The sequence below is a fragment of the Oncorhynchus gorbuscha genome, linkage group LG26 (genome assembly GCF_021184085.1).
Source record: "Oncorhynchus gorbuscha isolate QuinsamMale2020 ecotype Even-year linkage group LG26, OgorEven_v1.0, whole genome shotgun sequence".
Classification (NCBI taxonomy): Eukaryota; Metazoa; Chordata; class Actinopteri; order Salmoniformes; family Salmonidae; genus Oncorhynchus; species Oncorhynchus gorbuscha.
The window spans coordinates 37,560,282-37,583,154 of NC_060198.1; the positions used below are offsets into that span (position 1 = coordinate 37,560,282).

The 22,873-nt window shown below is 45.8% G+C and overlaps 1 protein-coding gene across 1 annotated transcript in view; it reads right to left on the reverse strand.

Annotated features, from left to right (window-relative positions):
- Positions 1 to 22,873, reverse strand: part of LOC124015614 (caskin-2-like) — a 94,907-nt gene that overhangs the window by 45,220 nt on the left and 26,814 nt on the right. The window contains 1 exon segment of the mRNA XM_046330971.1: positions 10,805 to 10,856. Within this exon segment, the coding sequence (XP_046186927.1) occupies positions 10,805 to 10,856 (52 nt within the window).

Genomic DNA, 22,873 nt, shown 5'->3' on the forward strand with positions numbered 1-22,873 from the left:
CACCTCCATTCCTGTCATTACTGAAAGAGATCATGATACCTCACATCTCAAAATAGGGCTACTTAATGTTAGATCCCTTACTTCAAAGGCAATTATAGTCAATGAACTAATCACTGATCATAATCTTGATGTGATTGGCCTGACTGAAACATGGCTTAAGCCTGATGAATTTACTGTGTTAAATGAGGCCTCACCTCCTGGCTACACTAGTGACCATATCCCCCGTGCATCCCGCAAAGGCGGAGGTGTTGCTAACATTTATGATAGCAAATTTCAATTTACAAAAAAAAGAAGACGTTTTCGTCTTTTGAGCTTCTAGTCATGAAATCTATGCAGCCTACTCAATCACTTTTTATAGCTACTGTTTACAGGCCTCCTGGGCCATATACAGCATTTCTCACTGAGTTCCCTGAATTCCTATCGGACCTTGTAGTCATTGCAGATAATATTCTAATCTTTGGTGACTTTAATATTCACATGGAAAAGTCCACAGACCCACTCCAAAAGGCTTTCGGAGCCATCATCGATTCAGTGGGTTTTGTCCAACATGTCTCTGGACCCACTCACTGTCACAGTCATACGCTGGACCTAGTTTTGTCCCATGGAATAAATGTTGTGGATCTTAATGTTTTTCCTCATAATCCTGGACTATCGGACCACCATTTTATTACGTTTGCAATTGCAACAAATAATCTGCTCAGACCCCAACCAAGGAACATCAAAAGTCATGCTATAAATTCACAGACAACACAAAGATTCCTTGATGCCCTTCCAGACTCCCTCTGCCTACCCAAGGACGCCAGAGGACAAAAATCCGTTAACCACCCCTAAAAACTAAAAAAATGTCTCATAGGAAACTAGCTCCCTGGTACACAGAAAATACCCGAGCTCTGAAGCAAGCTTACAGAAAATTGGAACGGAAATGGCGCCACACCAAACTGGAAGTCTTCCGACTAGCTTGGAAGGACGGTACCGTGCAGTACCGAAGAGCCCTTACTGCTGCTCGATCATCCTATTTTTCTAACTTAATTGAGGAAAATAAGAACAATCCGAAATTCCTTTTTGATACTGTGGCAAAGCTAACTAAAAAGCAGCATTCCCCAAGAGAGGATGACTTTCACTTTAGCAGTGATAAGTTCATGAACTTCTTTGAGGAAAAGATTATGATTATTAGAAAGCAAATTACGGACTCCTCTTTAAACCTGCGTATTCCTCCAAACCTCAGTTGTCCTGAGTCTGCACAACTCTGCCAGGACCTAGGATCAAGAGAGACACTCAAGTGTTTTAGTACTATATCTCTTGACACAATGATGAAAATAATCATGGCCTCTAAACCTTCAAGCTGTATACTGGACCCTATTCCAACTAAACTACTGAAAGAGCTGCTTCCTGTGCTTGGCCCTCCTATGTTGAACATAATAAACGGCTCTCTATCCACTGGATGTGTACCAAACTCACTAAAAGTGGCAGTAATAAAGCCTCTCTTGAAAAAGCCAAACCTTGACCCAGAAAATATAAAAAACTATCGGCCTATATCGAATCTTCCATTCCTTTAAAAAATTTTAGAGAAGGCTGTTGCGCAGCAATTCACTGCCTTCCTGAAGAAAAACAATGTATACGAAATGCTTCAGTCTGGTTTTAGACCCCATCATAGCACTGAGACGGCACTTGTGAAGGTGGTAAATGACATTTTAATGGCATCGGACCGAGGCTCTGCATCTGTCCTCGTGCTCCTAGACCTTAGTGCTGCTTTTGATACCATCGATCACCACATTCTTTTGGAGAGATTGGAAACCCAAATTGGTCTACACGGACATGGTCTGGCATGGTTTAGATCTTATCTGTCGGAAAGATATCAGTTTGTCTCTGTGAATGGTTTGTCCTCTGACAAATCAACTGTAAATTTCGGTGTTCCTCAAGGTTCTGTTTTAGGACCACTATTGTTTTCACTATATATTTTACCTCTTGGGGATGTTATTCGAAAACATAATGTAAACTTTCACTGCTATGCGGATGACACACAGCTGTACATTTCAATGAAACATGGTGAAGCCCCAAAATTGCCCTCACTAGAAGCATGTGTTTCAGACATAAGGAAGTGGATGGCTGCACACTTTCTACTATTAAACTCGGACAAAACAGAGATGCTTGTTCTAGGTCCCAAGAAACAAAGAGATCTTCTGTTGAATCTGACAATTAATCTTAATGGTTGTACAGTCGTCTCAAATAAAACTGTGAAGGACCTCGGCGTTACTCTGGACCCTGATCTCTCTTTTGCAGAACATATCAAGACCATTTCGAGGACAGCTTTTTTCCATCTACGTAACATTGCAAAAATCAGAAACTTTCTGTCCAAAAATGATGCAGAAAAATTAATCCATGCTTTTGTCACTTCTAGGTTAGACTACTGCAATGCTCTATTTTCCGGCTACCCGGATAAAGCACTAAATAAACTTCAGTTAGTGCTAAATACGGCTGCTAGAATCCTGACAAGAACCAAAACATTTGATCATATTACTCCAGTGCTAGCCTCTCTACACTGGCTTCCTGTCAAAGCAAGGGCTGATTTCAAGGTTTTACTGCTAACCTACAAAGCATTACATGGGCTTGCTCCTACCTACCTCTCTGATTTGGTCCTGCCGTACATACCTACACGTACGCTACGGTCACAAGACGCAGGCCTCCTAATTGTCCCTAGAATTTCTAAGCAAACAGCTGGAGGCAGGGCTTTCTCCTATAGAGCTCCATTTTTATGGAACGGTCTGCCTACCCATGTCAGAGACGCAAACTCGGTCTCAACCTTTAAGTCTTTACTGAAGACTCATCTCTTCAGTGGGTCATATGATTGAGTGTAGTCTGGCCCAGGAGTGGGAAGGTGAACGGAAAGGCTCTGGAGCAACGAACCGCCCTTGCTGTCTCTGCCTGGCCGGTTCCCCTCTTTCCACTGGGATTCTCTGCCTCTACCCTGTTACGGGGGCTGAGTCACTGGCTTGCTGGGGCTCTCTCATGCCGTCCCTGGGGGGGGGGGGGTGCTTCACCTGGGTGGGTTGATTCACTGTTGTGGTCGGCCTGTCTGGGTTGGCGCCCCCCCCCCCCTTGGGTTGTGCCGTGGCGGAGATCTTTGTGGGCTATACTCGGCCTTGTCTCAGGATGGTAAGTTGGTGGTTGAAGATATCCCTCTAGTGGTGTGGGGGCTGTGCTTTGGCAAAGTGGGTGGGGTTATATCCTTCCTGTTTGGCCCTGTCCGGGGTGTCCTCGGATGGGGCCACAGTGTCTCCTGACCCCTCCTGTCTCAGCCTCCAGTATTTATGCTGCAGTAGTTTATGTGTCGGGGGCTAGGGTCAGTTTGTTATATCTGGAGTACTTCTCCTGTCCTATTCGGTGTCCTGTGTGAATCTAAGTGTGCGTTCTCTAATTCTCTCCTTCTCTCTTTCTTTCTCTCTCTCGGAGGACCTGAGCCCTAGGACCATGCCCCAGGACTACCTGACATGATGACTCCTTGCTGTCCCCAGTCCACCTGGCCATGCTGCTGCTCCAGTTTCAACTGGCCTGGGCCCTAGGACCATGTCCCAGGACTACCTGACATGATGACTCCTTGCTGTCCCCAGTCCACCTGGCCATGCTGCTGCTCCAGTTTCAACTGTTCTGCCTTACTATTATTCAACCATGCTGGTCATTTATGAACATTTGAACATCTTGGCCACGTTCTGTTATAATCTCCACCCGGCACAGCCAGAAGGACTGGCCACCCCACATATGCTCTCTCTAATTCTCTCTTTCTTTCTCTCTCTCGGAGGACCTGAGCCCTAGGACCGTGCCCCAGGACTACCTGACATGATGGCTCCTTGCTGTCCCCAGTCCACCTGACCTGGCCACCCCACATAGCCTGGTTCCTCTCTAGGTTTCTTCCTAGGTTTTGGCCTTTCTAGGGAGTTTTTCCTAGCCACCGTGCTTTTACACCTGCATTGTTTGATGTTTGGGGTTTTAGGCTGGGTTTCTGTACAGCACTTTGAGATATCAGCTGATGTACGAAGGGCTATATAAATAAATTTGATTTGATTTGATTTGATTGATTCTGCCAGGTATGCATAGGCTACTGGGAAAAGCTTTCCATCTACCAGACGGTTATCATTAGCATCCATAATGGTTACACAAAGTGATAGACATACGAGCACCGCACACAGACAGGGGCATTCCTGTGTCGTTGCCTCTTCAGAAAATTGCATGGAATACGAATCCCTGATGCATTCTGGTCATGTGTTATGATAATAGAGCATTGACTAATTTGCCCAAATTAAGTTCAATACATTTAGTGTATTTCCAAACGTGAGACACATTTGATAGAACCGAAAGTAACAAAATTTGAGTACCGAACCGTTTTTCATGTTGTAATATTGAGTACAGAAGTGTTGGTGATCCGCGTCCCAAATCACTTGATTTGTGCTTCTGAAAAAACACTTCACAACTCTGTGAGAGTCACACACCAAGCAGAATATGCACATACACACACCCTCCCTCTCTTTTGTGAACCTTCAGTTGAGATCTCTCTAAACCTAGATGAAACCTATGTGATGTTGGTCTCATTAGGCCTGCCTTAGGGCCACTTAACCCAGTGAATCCTGCCTCTATCCTCTGAGGTAGAGCTTGGTTTCCTACCCTAATGCAGCAGGGTTTATTTGGGCCATGGGGTGGGAATGTATTAAGTCACTCGGGGGCCAGGGGCTTTACACAGAGCCCAGCCATGAAAGAGGGACGTCAGGAGAGGGAGAGAGGGAGGTGAGAGACCGGAGGTACACAATCCCTCCTCTGTCCTTCCCTTCAATTCTCTCTCCTGTTCTCCCCCTGGCAGGACGTGAGAGTCCAGAAGAGAGAAAGGCCCTTGAAAAGGCTCTGTGTTCAAAGCACGCAGGTCTCTCCTCTTGTCAACCCCACAGTCTCCCCCTCTTCCCCTCTCTAGAAGAGAACAGGGACACCTCTTACCTTATCACTCTAGCACACCACTCCAATGAAAGAAAGAGAGAGGGATGGAGAGACAGAAAGAGAGGATGAGAGAGATATGTATGGAGGGAGATGGAGAGGGTCTGACCTGTCTCCAATCAGGCCCCTCAGTAACAGGTTGGAGTGCTGTCATCCCTACAGACTGGAGTAGTATATCACGCAGACAGACAGGGCAGACAGGCAGGCAGGCAGGCAGGCAGGCAGGCAGGCAGGCAGGCAGGCAGGCAGGCAGGCAGGCAGGCAGGCAGGCAGGCAGGCAGGCAGGCAGGCAGGCAGGCAGGCAGGCAGGCAGGCAGGCAGGCAGGCAGGCAGGCAGGCAGGCAGGCAGGCAGGCAGGCAGGCAGGCAGGCAGGCAGGCAGGCAGGCAGGCAGGCAGGCAGGCAGGCAGGCAGGCAGGCAGGCAGGCAGGCAGGCAGGCAGGCAGGCAGACAGACAGACAGACAGACAGACAGACAGACAGACAGACAGACAGACAGACAGACAGACAGACAGACAGACAGACAGACAGACAGACAGACAGACAGACAGACAGGCAGGCAGGCAGGCAGGCAGGCAGGCAGACAGGCAGACAGACAACTCCACACTGCTCCCCAGCCAGACCAGGGACAGTGAGAGAGTTACAGCCTCTCAGAGCCAAGGCACCATCCTGTCAAGTGACATTCCTGCTGATAGTGTCACATTCCCCAAGGTGACCTGGCCAGTCTAGTATCTCTCTGTCTATCTGACTGGCTGGCTGGCTGACTGACTGAGAGGTTAGAGGCTAATAACTTCCTTCCAATCTGGGCTGTGTGCTAATCGTTTCAGCAAACAGAGTGGCCTGGCCTTGGTCATCGAGGCTCAGCATCAATGCAGGTGGGCCCTATAGCTCTGTGTAGTATAGTAGTAGAGCCAATGAAATGGCTCGGAAACACGGGAACTAAGACATCACTTTTAGATACATTTCAATGGTGAGGTCTTTTTTGGAAGCCTTTGGTATCTTTCCTATGTTCCTTTATAAGTCAATGGATTTTATATGACAGTACAAGCCGTCTGAATGAAAACATTTACAGGGAGTTGTTATGAGCGCAGGTTCAGACACACTGTTTCATTCTCTTAAATATACAGTCTTTCAAAAACACACACACACACACACACGTGTTGACATACACTTCTAACATGCATGGATATCAGCTTCTATGGTAGTTTGGAAACAGAGCAGGCTTTCTGTCCAGCTCTCAGAGGGAGAGTTAGTAGTGTATAGTCCTCTCCTGCCAGGGTTGGTTCTTTCCCTCCATTGCTTCAGATGACAGGGGTGTGTTGACGGGTCCTGGCAGTACTGCCCTCTGTGGACACACAGGCCAGGGATCCAACCAGTCCCCCACAGACAGGCACAGCCATTCAGCCCAGGCCATTCCAGTGCTGCTCTCCATGGAAACTGCACCCCAAACACAGACCAAAAGCTGGAAAAGTTAATGGAGACTCAAATACTAATTTGTCTCACAGGGTTGCAGAAAAGAGACCCTTTAATATACTACAGCACCAGTGTTTGTTCAGCATGCCTTTCTCTGACACACACACACACACACACACACACACACACACACACACACACACACACACACACACACACACACACACACACACACACACACACACACACACACACACACACACACACACACACACACACACACACACACACACACACACACACACAATCTCTTTCTCTCATGCATGCTAGCACATACACGGAGAGAGGGCAAATAGTCTACGGAAATGGGATGAATGGGCGCCAGGCACACTCTCACAGCCTCACACACACATCTTAATAACAGTTGCGTGAGCTGACCAGTTGGACAGTTTATTAGGTACACCACCCCTCTCCTACAGACAGTGAGTCACGTGGCCGTGGATGACTTTATAAAGCAGGCAGATGGGCACCAAGGAATTGAGTTACTGCTCGATTAAACGTTAGAATGGGTAAAAGGGACCTAAGCCACTGAGTGTGGTATGATCGGTGGTACCAGGCACATCAGTTCCAGTCTCTCAGAAACTGCCACCCTCCTGGGCTTTTCACACACAACAGTGTCTAGGGTTTACAGAGAATGGTGAGACAAACAAAAAACACCCAGTCAGCAGCAGTGGGACGAAAATGGAAAGAATTGTGCCAACAGGCTTATAGCGGCGCAGTACAACAGTGGTGTGTAGAACAGCATCTCGGAACGCACAACTCGTCGGTCCTTGTCACTGATGGGCTATTGCAGCAGACGACCACAGAGGGCTCTACTTCTATCAGCTAAAAACAAGATGACGCGGCTCCAGTGGGCACGCCTTCACCAACACAAAACATTGCCTGGTCCGACGAATCCCGGTTCCTATTGCGTCATGCTGATGACAGAGTCCGGATCTAGCATAAACAGTATGGGTCCATGGCCCCACCCTGCCTGGTGTCAATGGTACAGGGTGGAGGGGGAGGTGTAATGGTGTGGGGAATGTTTTCCTGGCACACGTTAGGTCCCTTGATACCAACTGAGCAATGATTATATTCCCTGAAGAATTCAAGGTGTTCTGGAGGTAAAGGGGAGTCCAACCCGGTACTAGATGTGTGAACCTAATAAACTGGCCACTGAGTGTATATCAACCATGTCCACGCCTACAGTAAGGGATGAGTAAGACCCTTTCATCATCCTCTCATACAGGTCTTCACCTGAACAACATTCATAGTACTACATACTAAAGAGCCCAGTCATATCCCCCCTCACTACTGCCAAGACAGACTGAACACTTTCCATGATTGCCCAACAACAAAGTGTTCTAGAAAAACAATCAGCCCACAATATACATGAGTGATTACTGTTGTAAACATAATTGCTGTGTGCTGTGCTTCAACATGATCGCGTATGGCCTACTAATGGAGCGCTAGACTAAGCTATAGGATATGAGACTGAGCTGTAGTGATAAGATGAGGGGTCGGGTTCCTGCAGTAGTATAGTCTGTGTTTAACGCTAGAGAGAAAAGCAGAGCAGTGCCAACAGCACTGATGAATAATGAAAGACCTTTCCCACCACTTGAAATTCCATGTCCCCATGGGGGCCATTACAACCGAGCAGCACACACACACACACACACACACACACACACACACACACACACACACACACACACACACACACACACACACACACACACACACACACACACACACACACACACACACACACACACACACACACACACACACACACACACACGCAGCCTGAGGAACACACAGCAAGACACAAATTAACACTCTTCCGACATGCTAATGTTGAGCCCCACATACACTATATAGTATATACAAAAGTATGTGGAAACCTTCAAATTAGTGGATTCGGCTATTTCAACCACACCCTTTGCTGACAGGTGTATAAAATCGAGCACACAGCCATGCAATCTACATAGACAAACATTGGCACTAGAATGGCCTTACTGATGAGCTCAGTGACTTTCAACGTGGCACCGTCATAGGATGCCACCTTACCAACAAGTCCGTTCTGCCCTGCTAGAGCTGCCCCGGTCAACTGTAAGCACTGTTACTGTGAAGTGGAAACGTCTAGGAGCAAAACAACTCAGCTACGAAGAGGCAGGTCACACAAGCTCACAGAACAGGTCCGCCAAGTGCTGAAGCCCGTAGTGTGTAAAAATTGCCTGTCCTCGGTAGCAAAACTCACTACAGAGTTCCAAACTGCCTCTGGAAGCAATGTCAGTACAATAACTGTTCGTCGGAAAGCTTCATGGCTGAGCAGCCGCAAACAAGTCTAAGATCACCAAACGCAATGCCAAGCATCGGCTGTGGTGTAAAGCTCACCGCCATTGGACTCTGGAGTAGTGGAAACGCGTTCTCTGGAGTGATGAATCACGCTTCACCAGCTCGCAGTACGACTATGACAGATGAATCTGTGTTTGGCGGATGCCAGGAGAATGCTACCTGCCCAACTGAAAAATTGGTGGAAGAGGAATAATGGTCTGGGGCTGTTGGTCATGATTCGTGCTAGGCCCCTTAGTTCCAGTGAAGGGAATTCTTAACGCTACAGCATAAAATGACATTCTAGACAATTCTGTGCTTCCAACTTTGGAGCAACAGTTTGGGGAAGGCCCTTTCCTGATCCGTATGACAATGGCCCCGCCCCATACACAAAGCGAGGTCCATATAGAAATGGTTTGTCAAGATCGGTGTGGAAGAACTTGACTGGCCTGCACAGAGCCCTGACTTCAACTCCACTGAACACCTTTAGGATGAATTGGAACGTTGACTGCGAGCCAGACCTAATCGCCCAACATTAGTGTCCGACCTCACTAACGCTCTTTTGGCTGAATGGAAGCATGTTCCCGCAGCAATGTTCCAACATCTAGTGGCTGTTATAGCAGCAAAGGGGGGGACCAACTCCACATTAATGTCCATGAATTTGGAATGAAATGTTCAATGTGCAGGTGTCCACATACTTTTGGTCATGTAATGTATCATCATCAAGCCTTCAACTCTGTTTCCAGCCATGTTTTTCCTCTCTGGTGAACTAGTATATAATTCCTGGACGCGGACGCTGTCATCATTGCATTGAGTTGTGTGGCAGCTTTTGTAAACACTCCCATCTAAATCGGTCACAGTCCCGCCCACTACGTCAGACAAACCCCACCCCTGATCCCTCAGGCTCTGCCTCTGAATTCTGCCTCTGAGAGCTGACAAAGAGAGAGGAGGGGGTTGGAGAAGATTCATAACAAGCAGTAAACCATGGCCAGAGCCTGGGGCCTGGGGGGGGGCCTGGGCTCTGATATATGGTGCGCCAATGTCCTGCTCTCTGGACCGTTTTACAGCCATCTCAGAGGCACGGCTTATCTAAAGGTCTCCCACTGTTGTCTTGGCTCTTCTCTCCACTTGTGTTACTCTGTTTATTTAGGCTGAGTGAGGGGGCACCAGTAGTGTCTGTAGAGGGGGAAGGCTGTTTGGATGGATGTGGGAGCGCTATAAGAGGTAGTTATATTTGGATATCTCGGGTGTGCTAAGCCTATCGGACTCAATCTGAACTCAGACAGTCTAACTGTAGACTTTGCTAGAGTTTGCATGATCTACTTTTTGACTAGTTCATATTCTACAGGGAGCTGAGCTACTCTTTAAAAAAGCCATGCTGCACCAAAGGATCTCACCAATGTCATCAATGTGCTGCTCTATCAGCTACTGAGAGCAATTGTGAAAATTAGTATGGCTCTAGCAGCCGACAGAAATATCTGCGGTGAAAACACATCACCCTGTGAAAAGGGAAAAAGTGAGAACTTTCATATGGGATCCAAGTCCCTCTACAAAGAGAAAAATAGATGAGGAGAAACTAGACCTATGCTAATAAGCGAGAGAGAGATTTTTACAGTCAGCATTTCCACTGGCAGACAGGGTAACTGGGGGGTTAGTAGACTGAGTTGTGTCTGCTTTTGGGCAAGAAGCAGTAGTAGAAACAACAATTAAATGAGCGTTTTCAGCAGTGACACCTTCGCTTCTCCTCCAGACACAATTACCAGTTAGTCTGCTTTGGCTGACTTAGCAGAAGGCCATGATTCAACCCAAGGCAAACTAACGCAGGGTGTTTATCACAAGCCAAGACAAGACGCATTGAGCTTTAAAATCCTAGCACTAGTATGTAGAAGCTATACATTAGAACTACTGTTTTACAGATACAGAAAGAGCAGCTTATTGGTAGCCCATCTTTTATTTATTTTTTAAAATTGTATTATTATTTTATTTTTTACAGAGGTTGTCAGTCACTTCTTTAGGACAGTGTTATCATCATCACACACTTACCCATCTCCATCCTGGTAGTTGACGTTCAGTCTCTTCGTGGAGCCCAACAACTCTGCAAAAACACAAGACAGAAAATAAATCAACATACGTTCAGGATATTTTTAGAACAAACACTGTGCTACTGGTTAACCTAGAAACTATTCACTTAAGCCTGGAGGGAAGTGTCTTCAAGGTGCATCTTCAGTTCATGGTTTAAAGTAGTATACTGGATTGGCTTGCTTTTTGGTTGTGCAAAATCTGGAGGTTGAGCATTGTTTTACATATCTAGTATTAGTTCACTCATGATCATGTGTTTGCTTGAGAGCTCAAACCATCTCCAGGTTCAACAAGATTATCTGTGGGAACCAACTCAGTCATTCTAAAAGATTATAGAGCATCTGGTTCTGGAAAGGCTGAAGACCTGCAGGCCACAAGACTAAGAGATCCTGGTCTAGATACTCACCCTGATAAGTTGCTACCATGTTGTTGTCATGTTGTGTTGCTACCATGCTGTGTTGTCATGTGTTGCGGCCTTGCTATGTTGTTGTCTTAGGTCTCCCTTTATGTAGTGTTTTGGTGTTTCTCTTGTCGTGATGTGTGTTTTGTCCTATATTTATATTGTATTTATTTTTATTTTTAATCTCAGGCCCCCGTCCACACAGGAGGCCTTTTGCCTTTTGGTAGGCCATCATTGTAAATAAGAATTTGTTCTTAACTGACTTGCCTAGTTAAATAAAGGTTAAATATATTGTTTTTTAATTAGAGGGCTATGGGGTCATGGTTCAGGGTTTAAGGAGAGAGCGACAGACAGTGGAGTGGAGACTCCAGCTAGCTCACCCACCAGGCCTCAAAAACCTGGTGGCGATCCCAAACAAACTGTCCCTGATAGAGCTGTCCCTTTCTCTCCGTCTCTAGAAGCAGTTCATTAGCCTCTGACCCCAGGCTGACCTCTGTGGCCAGGTCAGGAGACAATACACTGTTCAGAGAACAGGGGGGAGGAGACCTTGTTGTGTCTTTTGATCTTCTGATAGAGATGCCTCTCCATCATCCTAGTGTGGCTTTAGAAGAAAAATGTCACTGGATACCACAGGGACTCATATGGTGCTTTTCCATCTAGAGTTAGCCCAACATCGGGAGTCGCCAGTGTTAACGTAACCTCTAGTTATTCTGTTTCCATCAGGACTGTGACACTAAAAACTTGTGACGGGCAACAACCTCTGCATCATTCAAGAAGACTGTTGCTTTGTCATGGCCAAGTGAGACACGGGTGCTGCCCCAGTAGATGGAAAGAGAAAAGTCTGTGCCTTTTGGGAAAAACACTGGGGTAAATGCTCATTGGAAATGTGCCAACTTACTACAGTCACTATGCCCTCCCAAGACGTGATCAACCAATGACGGGGTTGTTCCCTTGTGTATCTCACTGGCCCTGCTTACACCCCAGCTCTCTTTGACATCTTTCATACAATTTCTCCAAACATAAGCACAGACTCACCAGTTGCATGTGATAAGGAGCACATTCTTATCAATTCTGTGAATTCCAAACAAGGTTTGTGCTTTGTAGAGTCATGCAGCTTATGCCCTGCGTTCAATCAGCATGTCAGTGTGATGCCACAGTCATCGTCCCTGACCTGAAAATAGTCACTCATTTCACAGCAAGGTCATTGAGACTATGAATCACCACCACCAGCGGTAGATATACAGTTTAATGTCAGACACTAAGCATTTGTCATCTGATGAAACAGTAATGGAGGTCTGTGAGGCAGAGCTCCATCCATGTCAGCTGGTCATAAGATAGAGTCTGCACTTGTGTTCTGGTCTCCAATGGCGTCTGAAGGTGGGTCAGCCGCTGTGAGGGTCACTGTTTGCTATGAGTTCAGCGAGGTCGAAGGGCAGGCCACAGGGGGGTAACACAGAACCGAGTGGGAAAGAAGTCCCAGACACTGGATACACCCACGGTGTGGAGACATGGCGACAGCCCGTCTTACTACTGCTCATTATGTCTGAGCAGGAGGCGAGCAAGGCCAAGGTAGCCTCAACAGCCCCAAAACAAGTGCTTTGAAGTGAGCTTCTATTCCAGATCTCTGCTACACAGCCAGTTTCCCCTTGGGGATCTCTGTGGCTCTTTGATTATGACCTCAATTCCATAATTAATTAGATGTATCAAACATTGCGTGTCGCAGTCAAGTCATGGGAACACAAACCCCTCTTCGAAGAAAAAAATCTGAACACTTTGCTGGCCGTGTAACCAGCACACACTGACATCAAACCCGCATGTGACTGACAGGATAGGCTGCCTGGCCTTGTCTTCACTACAGGAACCAGTTTCTAATGCTGAATATTGCAGCAAATTGCCCATTGAAGCTTTCATCTGCTTTAATGTAGTTTATGGAGAGGGAGGAAAGCGCCGCCTGTTCAGTTACAACCTTTTGAGGACTCCATATCTTTTTTACATTAAAGCTGAAAGTATAACGTACCATAGATTTGGTACCGCAAGAATGCTGGGCAAAGGGGAGATTTTGCTTGAGTCTGCACCTTTGAGAATTCTGTCTTGGAACAAGTTCATGGATTCAAGTCGCAGCCTGTGTCTCTGGTGCGACTGGCAGAAACAGAATCTGTTGTAAAATATCAGACTAAAATTAGACAACCACTGTGAGTATCAAAACTATGATTATATGTTCTTCCATAAAAGAGCAGGCAACGCCTCAAAAATCCATTTTGTTTCTGGGGCTCAAATGACTGCACGTAGGTCTAGGCAATGAACATACAAAAGTTCAGGTCATAATTTTCCTTCTGCACTCATTGTGGTGTAGAACAGAGACCAGGCCACCATTATCCATCCAAAATGTGAGACAGGAACAGCTCTGTTACAGAAGAAAGAGCTTTCAAAAGTAGGCCTTGTCAAAAACTGCTCTGTGAAAAACGTCAGCAGTCCCATCATGCCATATTCCCTGCCATTTGACTCAATGCCCGAGATTCAAGCTTTAAGTTGCAATAAAGAAACCCTGATAGCTTTAAAGGACCCTTCAAGCCGTGCTAACAGGTTCCTACTAGATAACACAGCCACAAAGTCTGTGAAGAGCATGAGGATGCTAACGTTGGCCATACCAAGCTAGCATACGAACTCTCTCCATATGACATTGCGGAATAGTGCATTGTGGGTAGTTTAGAAGATATCCGGAAATAAGTTCATAATTAATAACCCAAAAACATAACTATGTTTGTAGCTATAGGTAACCAGATCTGGACTACAACTAAGTTACTATGTCTTTGACAACACTGTGTTGTTAGGTTGGTGAGTAAAAACTCCTGCTTCCTACCCTTTGCACATGCATGCTTGTGAATTGTTGCATTATTCAAGAGAGTAATATGGTTTGGTTGCATTATTCAATAGTGTAATATCATTAAGAATAAAAGTTTGTCACTGTTGAATAGTTTTGCTTACTGGCTTGTGGCTACTGTGATATTTACGGTAAACTTGAGCTGAGGACCAAACATTTTTGCATTGCCAGCCACAACAAAAGGTAGAGTAAAGCAAGGATGTAATGTGAATGGAAAAATAAAATGATCTTTCGCCACCCCGCTCCTCAGTCTCTCCTTCATATCTCGTAGTGGGAATAGGGCCTTATCTGCTGAGTAAATGGGGACAGGAAGTCATATCGCAGTGCTGGGGTATTTTTTTTGTTGCCTTATCTGAGCTCTGGGACAATGACAGGGTCGCACACAAAGGAGGCCGTTCCCCTGGCCAGTTCCCAGATCCCTGTCGTTTTTAAACAGCTCTGTGAGGCGTCAGAGTGGCTATTCCCCACGTCTAGAGGCAGCGCTGCCAGAGTGAACCACAGACACAGATTTCAACACAGATTGGTTTTATCTGTTTACATTCCTCAAATCAACAGTTACATGTGGAGAAAAGTCATCACACACTGCTAAGTCCGCTGGGTAAAGTTAGGTCCTCAGTTTGCCTGGTGGCTAGCCCTCTCTGGAGCTAGATATGGACCTTTATAGCATTTTGACCGCAGGAGGCTCACCCATCTATCAACACCTACCTGTTCCTGGTGCAGTTGACACCTGCGTAGCTGCACCTGCCTGGTTACATCATAGGAAGCAGTACTCTCACTTCTGTGTCTTGAGGCCCCTTGTGCTGCTGCTCACTCCTAAACATCCACATCCTGTCTGAACACCTGCCTCCTAGCCAAAGAGCGGGAAAATCCCTCAGCAATCAGAGCCACAGTTTCTGAACTCTCGCACTTAAACTATAAGGGGAAGTGCTGTCAGAGAGAGAGTAGGGAGGAGAAAGTGAAGGCCGAGTGCTTCCTCCTGTGGCAAACAAGCATTACAAAATATATATATGGTCATTGCCCCTCAGAAATCTCCATGCCAGATTACCCCATATTACTTCAGTATACGCAGCTACACAGAGGAGTCCAAACTGTCTGGCCGTTAAGAACACAAGGTTAAGAACACATCAGGGGTAAGAGATTGGTGGTGTGGCTGAGTATTTTCCTAAAGTGCTAACAAACCAAGCCAAATTTCCTCTCTCCATCTTGTGTCCATGACTGTTCACACACTCACACTCGGCAAGGCAGAGACAAGACCATCTCAGTTCACCTCCCAGGCCTCTGGCGGTCCACTTTGTTTCTGTGTTGTTTTTCTCCGGGGAGGAATGTACCTCGTCTTGTGGGGCAGTTGTCCGGTTTGCCCCATCACCTCCACCTCCTGGGGGTGGTGTTTGGGGGTGATCAGAGTGGGACAGAGTTTTACTGGAGGCACCATGAGGAAGCACTGGCTGTGTGACTAGGAACCGGAGGTGTAGGAGTGTGTGAGTGACCTCGGGGGTGTTTCGTTGCAATCTGGCTGTGACACGGAGGGGGGGACCTCTCAGAAACAAAAGCAGGGACTTGAGCTGGACCTCTTCTACACTTCCTTTCCCAAGACCATTGTTCCAAAGAGCGGGATTCTTAGGCCATTGTGTGAGCCCCCTCCCAGAGGAGGGAGAAATGTTCCTCCATCTCACCGACTCTACTCCGCCCTCTCTCTTCGTTCTCTCTGTCTCCCTCCACCTCTCTCTGCTCCCTCTCCCTTTTTTCTGCACTATTTTCCCCTCGTTCCCAGCTCTTCCTCTGATGATTAGAGTAATGCCTGAGAAGCAGGGAGTTCCTCCTGTTCCATTCACAACTCATTACACAGCCTACACGGAAACCAGGACCACCTCTAGTACACAAGAGGATCCAGACACAGACAACCAGCTTCTCACACAATCAAGTAACCAAACAACCAGCAACACAAAAAAAGAGTACAAATGCCCTTTCATAAAAGGGGAAAAACATTATTTAAACAACTGAGCAATTACTTAGCTGACTTAGCAAGGGGACAAGGGGAAAAGGCTCCCCTCCTGCCCTAAGCAGTATCCTACTGATCCAGACCTTTCACACACTTCAGCCTCTCCAGAGGAATGTGTACGCTGCTGTACTGTAGTGTCTCACTGCCTGCCCACACCTGCTGCCCCGTGCCTGGGGCTTTACTCACGCCACTCTTATCAGGAGACAAGGCAGATAACACCGACATCAGACACGTATCAGCACAGATAAGAGCCAGATTGTTCTCTCTCCATCATATCTGGGCCTGCTCTCTTCTCCTGGCCCTCTAGGCTCCAACAAGCTACGTCCTAATGGCTGACAGGAACGCCAACATGCATGATCTAACGCATGAGAATGAAGAGTTGAGGCTCCCAATGTTTTCCTTTGAGATGAAGTGGAGTGAAACCTGAGGCCCATGTACTGTCTTCCTTCCAGCCAGTGGGGAGTCTGGGGTTCGGAGCCCGGGTCAGCTTGGCATGGGGAGTAGCACCATGGTATGTAAATAAAAGAGCTGCAGATGGGCCTGGAGGAGTGTGTGGTCACACACGGACACGGCACGCCAGAGGGCCAACACTAACACCAGCAGAAGAGATTAACTTTGAAATGCACATGTACACACACAACACCCCGGGTCAAGGGGGGTGTTTATGGGAAAAGGTGATTTGCCCTGTCAGTAGTTTACATTTACATTTAAGTCATTTAGCAGACGCTCTTATCCAGAGCGACTTACAAATTGGTGCATTCACCTTATGACATCCAGTGGAACAGCCACTTTACAATAGTGCATCTAAATCTTTTAAGGGGGGGGTAGAAGGATTACTTTATCCTATCCTAGGTATTCCTTAAAGAGGTGGGGTTTCAGGTGTCTCCGGAAGGTGGTGATTGACTCCGCTGTCCTGGCGTCGTGAGGGAGTTTGTTCCACCATTGGGGGGCCAGAGCAGCGAACAGTTTTGACTGGGCTGAGCGGGAACTGTACTTCCTCAGTGGTACGGAGGTGAGCAGGCCAGAGGTGGATGAACGCAGTGCCCTTGTTTGGGTGTAGGGCCTGATCAGAGCATGGAGGTACTGAGGTGCCGTTCCCCTCACAGCTCCGTAGGCAAGCACCATGGTCTTGTAGCGGATGCGAGCTTCAACTGGAAGCCAGTGGAGAGAGCGGAGGAGCGGGGTGACGTGAGAGAACTTGGGAAGGTTGAACACCAGACGGGCTGCGGCGTTCTGGATGAGTTGTAGGGGTTTAATGGCACAGGCAGGGAGCCCAGCCAACAGCGAGTTGCAGTAATCCAGACGGGAGATGACAAGTGCCTGGATTAGGACCTGCGCCGCTTCCTGTGTGAGGCAGGGTCGTACTCTGCGGATGTTGTAGAGCATGAACCTACAGGAACGGGCCACCGCCTTGATGTTAGTTGAGAACGACAGGGTGTTGTCCAGGATCACGCCAAGGTTCTTAGCGGTCTGGGAGGAGGACACAATGGAGTTGTCAACCGTGATGGCGAGATCATGGAACGGGCAGTAGTTGACACTGCTGGTGTCCCAAATTGACTGTAATGACTTCACACAGACATTTTGTTGTCGTCTGGAACTGTTTTGGGGCCAGTGACAACAGTCTAACTCCTTTCTTTCACTCTGTAGAAGTACTGCTGATACCATTACAGTCAGCAAATATTTAATTAATTCACTCATACTAAGGGGAAAAAGAAGAAAACTATTCCCCGAATCTCTCATGAGGAGTTGACAAGGTTGTGAAGGATAACACTAAAACTGCTAAAGCAGTCATTTGGACTGCTCATATATATTTTTTTAAATACTCTGCCATTTAAATCATGCCCCCCTCAGTCCCTTGACTTTTCCTAAATAACCCTATATAACACACTGTCGTTGTTAGAATCTTAATATCACAAACAGAACTGGTGTTATAATTACTTTTAGGAGGGCATGTAATTTTTTTACAGTGGGGCCTGCTCCACTCCTTCTCCCGACAGTGGGGCCTGCTCCACTACTTCTCCCGGCAGTGGGGCCTGCTCCACTCCTTCTCCCGACAGTGGGGCCTGCTCCACTCCTTTTCCCGACAGTGGGGCCTGCTCCACTCCTTCTCCCGACAGTGGGGCCTGCTCCACTCCTTCTCCCGACAGTGGGGCCTGCTCCACTACTTCTCCCGGCAGTGGGGCCTGCTCCACTCCTTTTCCCGACAGTGGGGCCTGCTCCACTCCTTTTCCCGACAGTGGGGCCTGCTCCACTCCTTCTCCCGACAGTGGGGCCTGCTCCACTCCTTCTCTCGACAGTTGAAGGCGCTGTCCCAGTTGATAATCACCTCAATAATTGCCTCAAAACTGAACCTAAACCGAAACTAATTTCACACATATAACAGATTAAATAAATGAAGTAAAGTATGATAGGGAGAAAGGGGGAGGGGAAGCAAACCATTCATAATTATGTCATCACCAATTGTGAATTAAAAACAGGCCATCCTATTGTATTGATCTATTCTAATTAGAACCTCAAAACGTTATGTACCCCATTAGACTATTCTACAAAATTAAAACAATTACAGTAATGGCCTTTGAGTGTGGACTGTATTATTATATATACTGGATGGACTGGTTACCTTATGCTACACTCCAAACTGTCTACCCATGAGTCTGGGAGAGAACATATAGGCCTAGGCGATGTGGTTGGTTCATTGACTGTGCAGAGTGTCTTACAGAGATAGCCGCCCCCAAATTGTATTTGATTTTGAATAGCCTAGAAAACGGAAATTGTCATTTATGTTCATAATGAATAGGCTGAGACATTACCTTTAGCTACAGAATATCTCACCACTGTGCATTTCCATCTCCTCCATGACAATAACAGTCTGACACAACATAATGACCGCCACAGCCCTAGGCTAGAACAATTTGGCACCAGAAAAACTTAAATCATTTTAAAAAATATTTTCCTGCCGTGCGTAATATACTGTAGGCTATGTATTGATAACAGCACAATCGTTATTTTAATTCCGTTTTTTGTATTTTTTTCGGGCTTTGGCTCATATATGGGCCTATGTGTAAGCATCAGCTCTAATATGCGTATGACCTTTTTGAATTAATCATCAACTTAGAAAGCGCTGGTCATTTTGTTATGTTATGCTTTGAAACAACGACCATGTTCTCCACTCAATTTCAACCTGTTGTTGACCTTCTTTCTTCAAATTGATCAATCACAGTGAGGTGAGTTTTAAAAACATGATGTTTTGATGATAAGCATTTGATGTGATTTCACTGCATTAGCATTGATATCAGAGTGGTTAGAAGGACACTAGAGCCCCGAGTACCAGGCCATTAACGATCTCATGGTCGTTATCAATTTGGGTATCAACAACACATGTCCACATGTGCATAAAAGGAGAATACCATGACTCAGCCAGCGGTCACATGGAATTTTACTGCGGTCATGACTCATAACTGCCGGCGTGGCATAATACTGTTAGTACAACAGCCCTAACCCTATATCAGTACAACAGCCCTAACCCTATATCAGTACAACAGCCCTAACCCTATATCAGTACAACAGCCCTAACCCTATATCAGTACAACAGCCATAACCCTATATCAGTACAACAGCCCTAACCCTATATCAGTACAACAGCCCTAACCCTATATAAGTACAACAGCCCTAACCCTATATCAGTACAACAGCCCTAACCCTATATCAGTACAACAGCCCTAACCCTATATCAGTACAACAGCCCTAACCCTATATCAGTACAACAGCCCTAACCCTATATCAGTGCAACAGCCCTAACCCTATATCAGTACAACAGCCCTAACCCTATATCAGTACAACACCCCTAACCCTATATCAGTACAACAGCCCTAACCCTATATCAGTACAACAGCCCTAACCCTATATCAGTACAACAAATCCAAAACAGTCTTCTCAGTCTACTCTGGCCTACTGGGAGTACACAGTGAGAGCGTGTGTAATTTACAATGGCAAGAAGACCAACACGAATGGATGCACATGCTAAGCTAGCATTGCTACAAAATCTGAATGAAAACGACTCAGATGCTGGGGAAGAAATGATTCATGACATCTGATTATTCTTCAGATTCTGAGCCTCATCATGAACCTTGAAGCCTGAACCTAAACCGAAGCCTGAACCTAAACCGAAGCCTGAACCTAAGCACTAAAAAGACATGCTCCAACTGATGCTACTGTGTGAAGACGCACACCCATGACAGCACGAGCTGAAAATAATTGACTATTTTTGACTGCTGTCAGTGACACTTATATTCATTATAATGCCATTATTGCTTTTGTGCTGATTTACACTTTATCAAGCACACTTGGAGCTTATAATGATGTTTAGGCTACTGATGTTTTCATCATTTGACTGCGAGTCTTGCTGACCTTGCATCTTGGAAGATGGGGATTATATATTTTTTAATAAAAATAAATCGTTACCGCATTCCAACACATATGCTTTCTATTTCATAGTTGTAACAAAGGATCTCCACAAATAAAATACATTTAACACTTGAATGTGTTTCTATTTTTTATGTTTTTACATATAGCCTATAGTAACAAACTAGTGAAAATGCTATTGTGTTATTTAAAATATATATATTTGTATTCTGTTACCTAAGACCTTCATAAACACAAACAAATTATTATTTTTGCGATAGAATATATTAAATGTATTAAGTACACTGTTAGAATTTTGCAGTCAGAATGGCTGCTCATTACTTAATATCATTTTAAAAAATGTAACCTTTATTTAACTAGGCAAGTCAGTTAAGAACAATTTCTTATTTACAATGACGGCCTCCACCGGCCAAACCCGGACGACGCTGGGCCAATTGTGCGCCACACTACGGGACACCCAATCACGGCCAGTTGTGATACAGCCTGCAACCAGGGTGTCTGTAGTGATGCCTCAAGCACTGAGATGTAGTGCCTTACACAGAACCCAAATCGGCTGCGCACGTGCGCCATCGTGCATAAATGTATTTTGTCCCCCTACACCAAACGAGATCACAACACTCGGGTTAAAATATCAAAACAAACTCTGAACCAATTACATTCATTTGGGAACAGGTCGAAAAGCATTAAACATTTATGGCAATTTAGCTAGTTAGCTTGCACTTGCTAGCTAATTTGTCCTATTTAACTAGCTTGTTGTTGCTAAATAATTTGTCCTGGGATATAAACATTGAGTTGTTATTTTACCTGAAATGCACAAGGTCCCCTACTCCGACAATTAATCCACACATAAAACGGTCAACCGAATCGTTTCTATTTATCTCTCTTCTTTCCAGGCCTTTTCTTCTCTTGACTTTATATTGCGATTGGAAACTTTCATAAATTAGGTGCATTACTGCCACTGACCTCGTTTGACTTTCAGTCACCCACGTGGGTATAACAAATGAGGAAATGGCACGTGGGTACCTCCTTCTATAAACCAATGAGGAGATGGGAGAGGCAGGACTTGCAGCGAGATCTGCGTCAGAAATATAACTTCTATTTTAGCCCTTGGCAACGCAGACGCTCATTGGCGCGCGCAATAATTGAATAACATTGATTTCTAAATGTATTTTGCAACACTCGCGCACGCGATGCGAGCGTTGTGGTCAGCCTATTTGGGCTCCCGAGTGGAGCAGCAGACTAAGGGAAATGGGCGGCACAATATCAGTGTAAACATGTGAAAATGGCGCATTTCGAAGTTTTGTATAAAAAAATATAAAAAGTTCTAACCGATGACATTATCAAAAGATTAAACCTTTAAAAAATAGTGATTTTCAAACACTATGACATTCGCGGTGACATGGTGAGCAAGAAAGTACCATCCCTTGGACTTGAAAATCAGTGTCACGCCAGATGAAAACATGGAATATAAAGATAGGGAACACTCTTCCAAAGAGAGAACAAACATTGTGATTTATGAATTGGGCATAGAACAAAAGTCATAAAATTGGTTCTTACAATTACATCCCCTGTAGTTTGGGAAAACTGAAAGACACCCTTTCCTAGTTTCATATGAAATTGACGTTTTCTGTCCAAGACCTACCATGAATAACCACTCTCTCATGGTTGAAATGTCCTCATGTAAAGCGGAATGTGAATATAAACGGGGAGCAGTGGTTTCATTACAGATACAGTATGGAACTTATCCCATTTCATCACAGAACACCAGGCCTGTATTTACTGGACTTGAAAAAGCCAAATTAAGAGCGTCTCAGTTAGAAGAGAGCCCTCTTTAACCATGTTGAAGAGACAGGGTGGTAGTGGTACACTCTTTAACCATGTTGAAGAGACAGGGTGGTAGTGGTACACTCTTTAACCATGTTGAAGAGACAGGGTGGTAGTGGTACACTCTTTAACCATGTTGAAGAGATCGGGTGGTAGTGGTACACTCTTTAATAACCATGTTGAAGAGACCGGGTGGTAGTGGTACACTCTTTAACCATGTTGAAGAGACAGGGTGGTAGTGGTACACTCTTTAACCATGTTGAAGAGACCGTGTGGTAGTGGTACACTCTTTAACCATGTTGAAGAGACAGGGTGGTAGTGGTACACTCTTTAACCATGTTGAAGAGACAGGGTGGTAGTGGTACACTCTTTAACCATGTTGAAGAGACAGGGTGGTAGTCACTCTTTAACCATGTTGAAGAGACAGGGTGGTAGTGGTACACTCTTTAATAACCATGTTGAAGAGACCGGAGACAGGGTGGTAGTGGTACACTCTTTAACCATGTT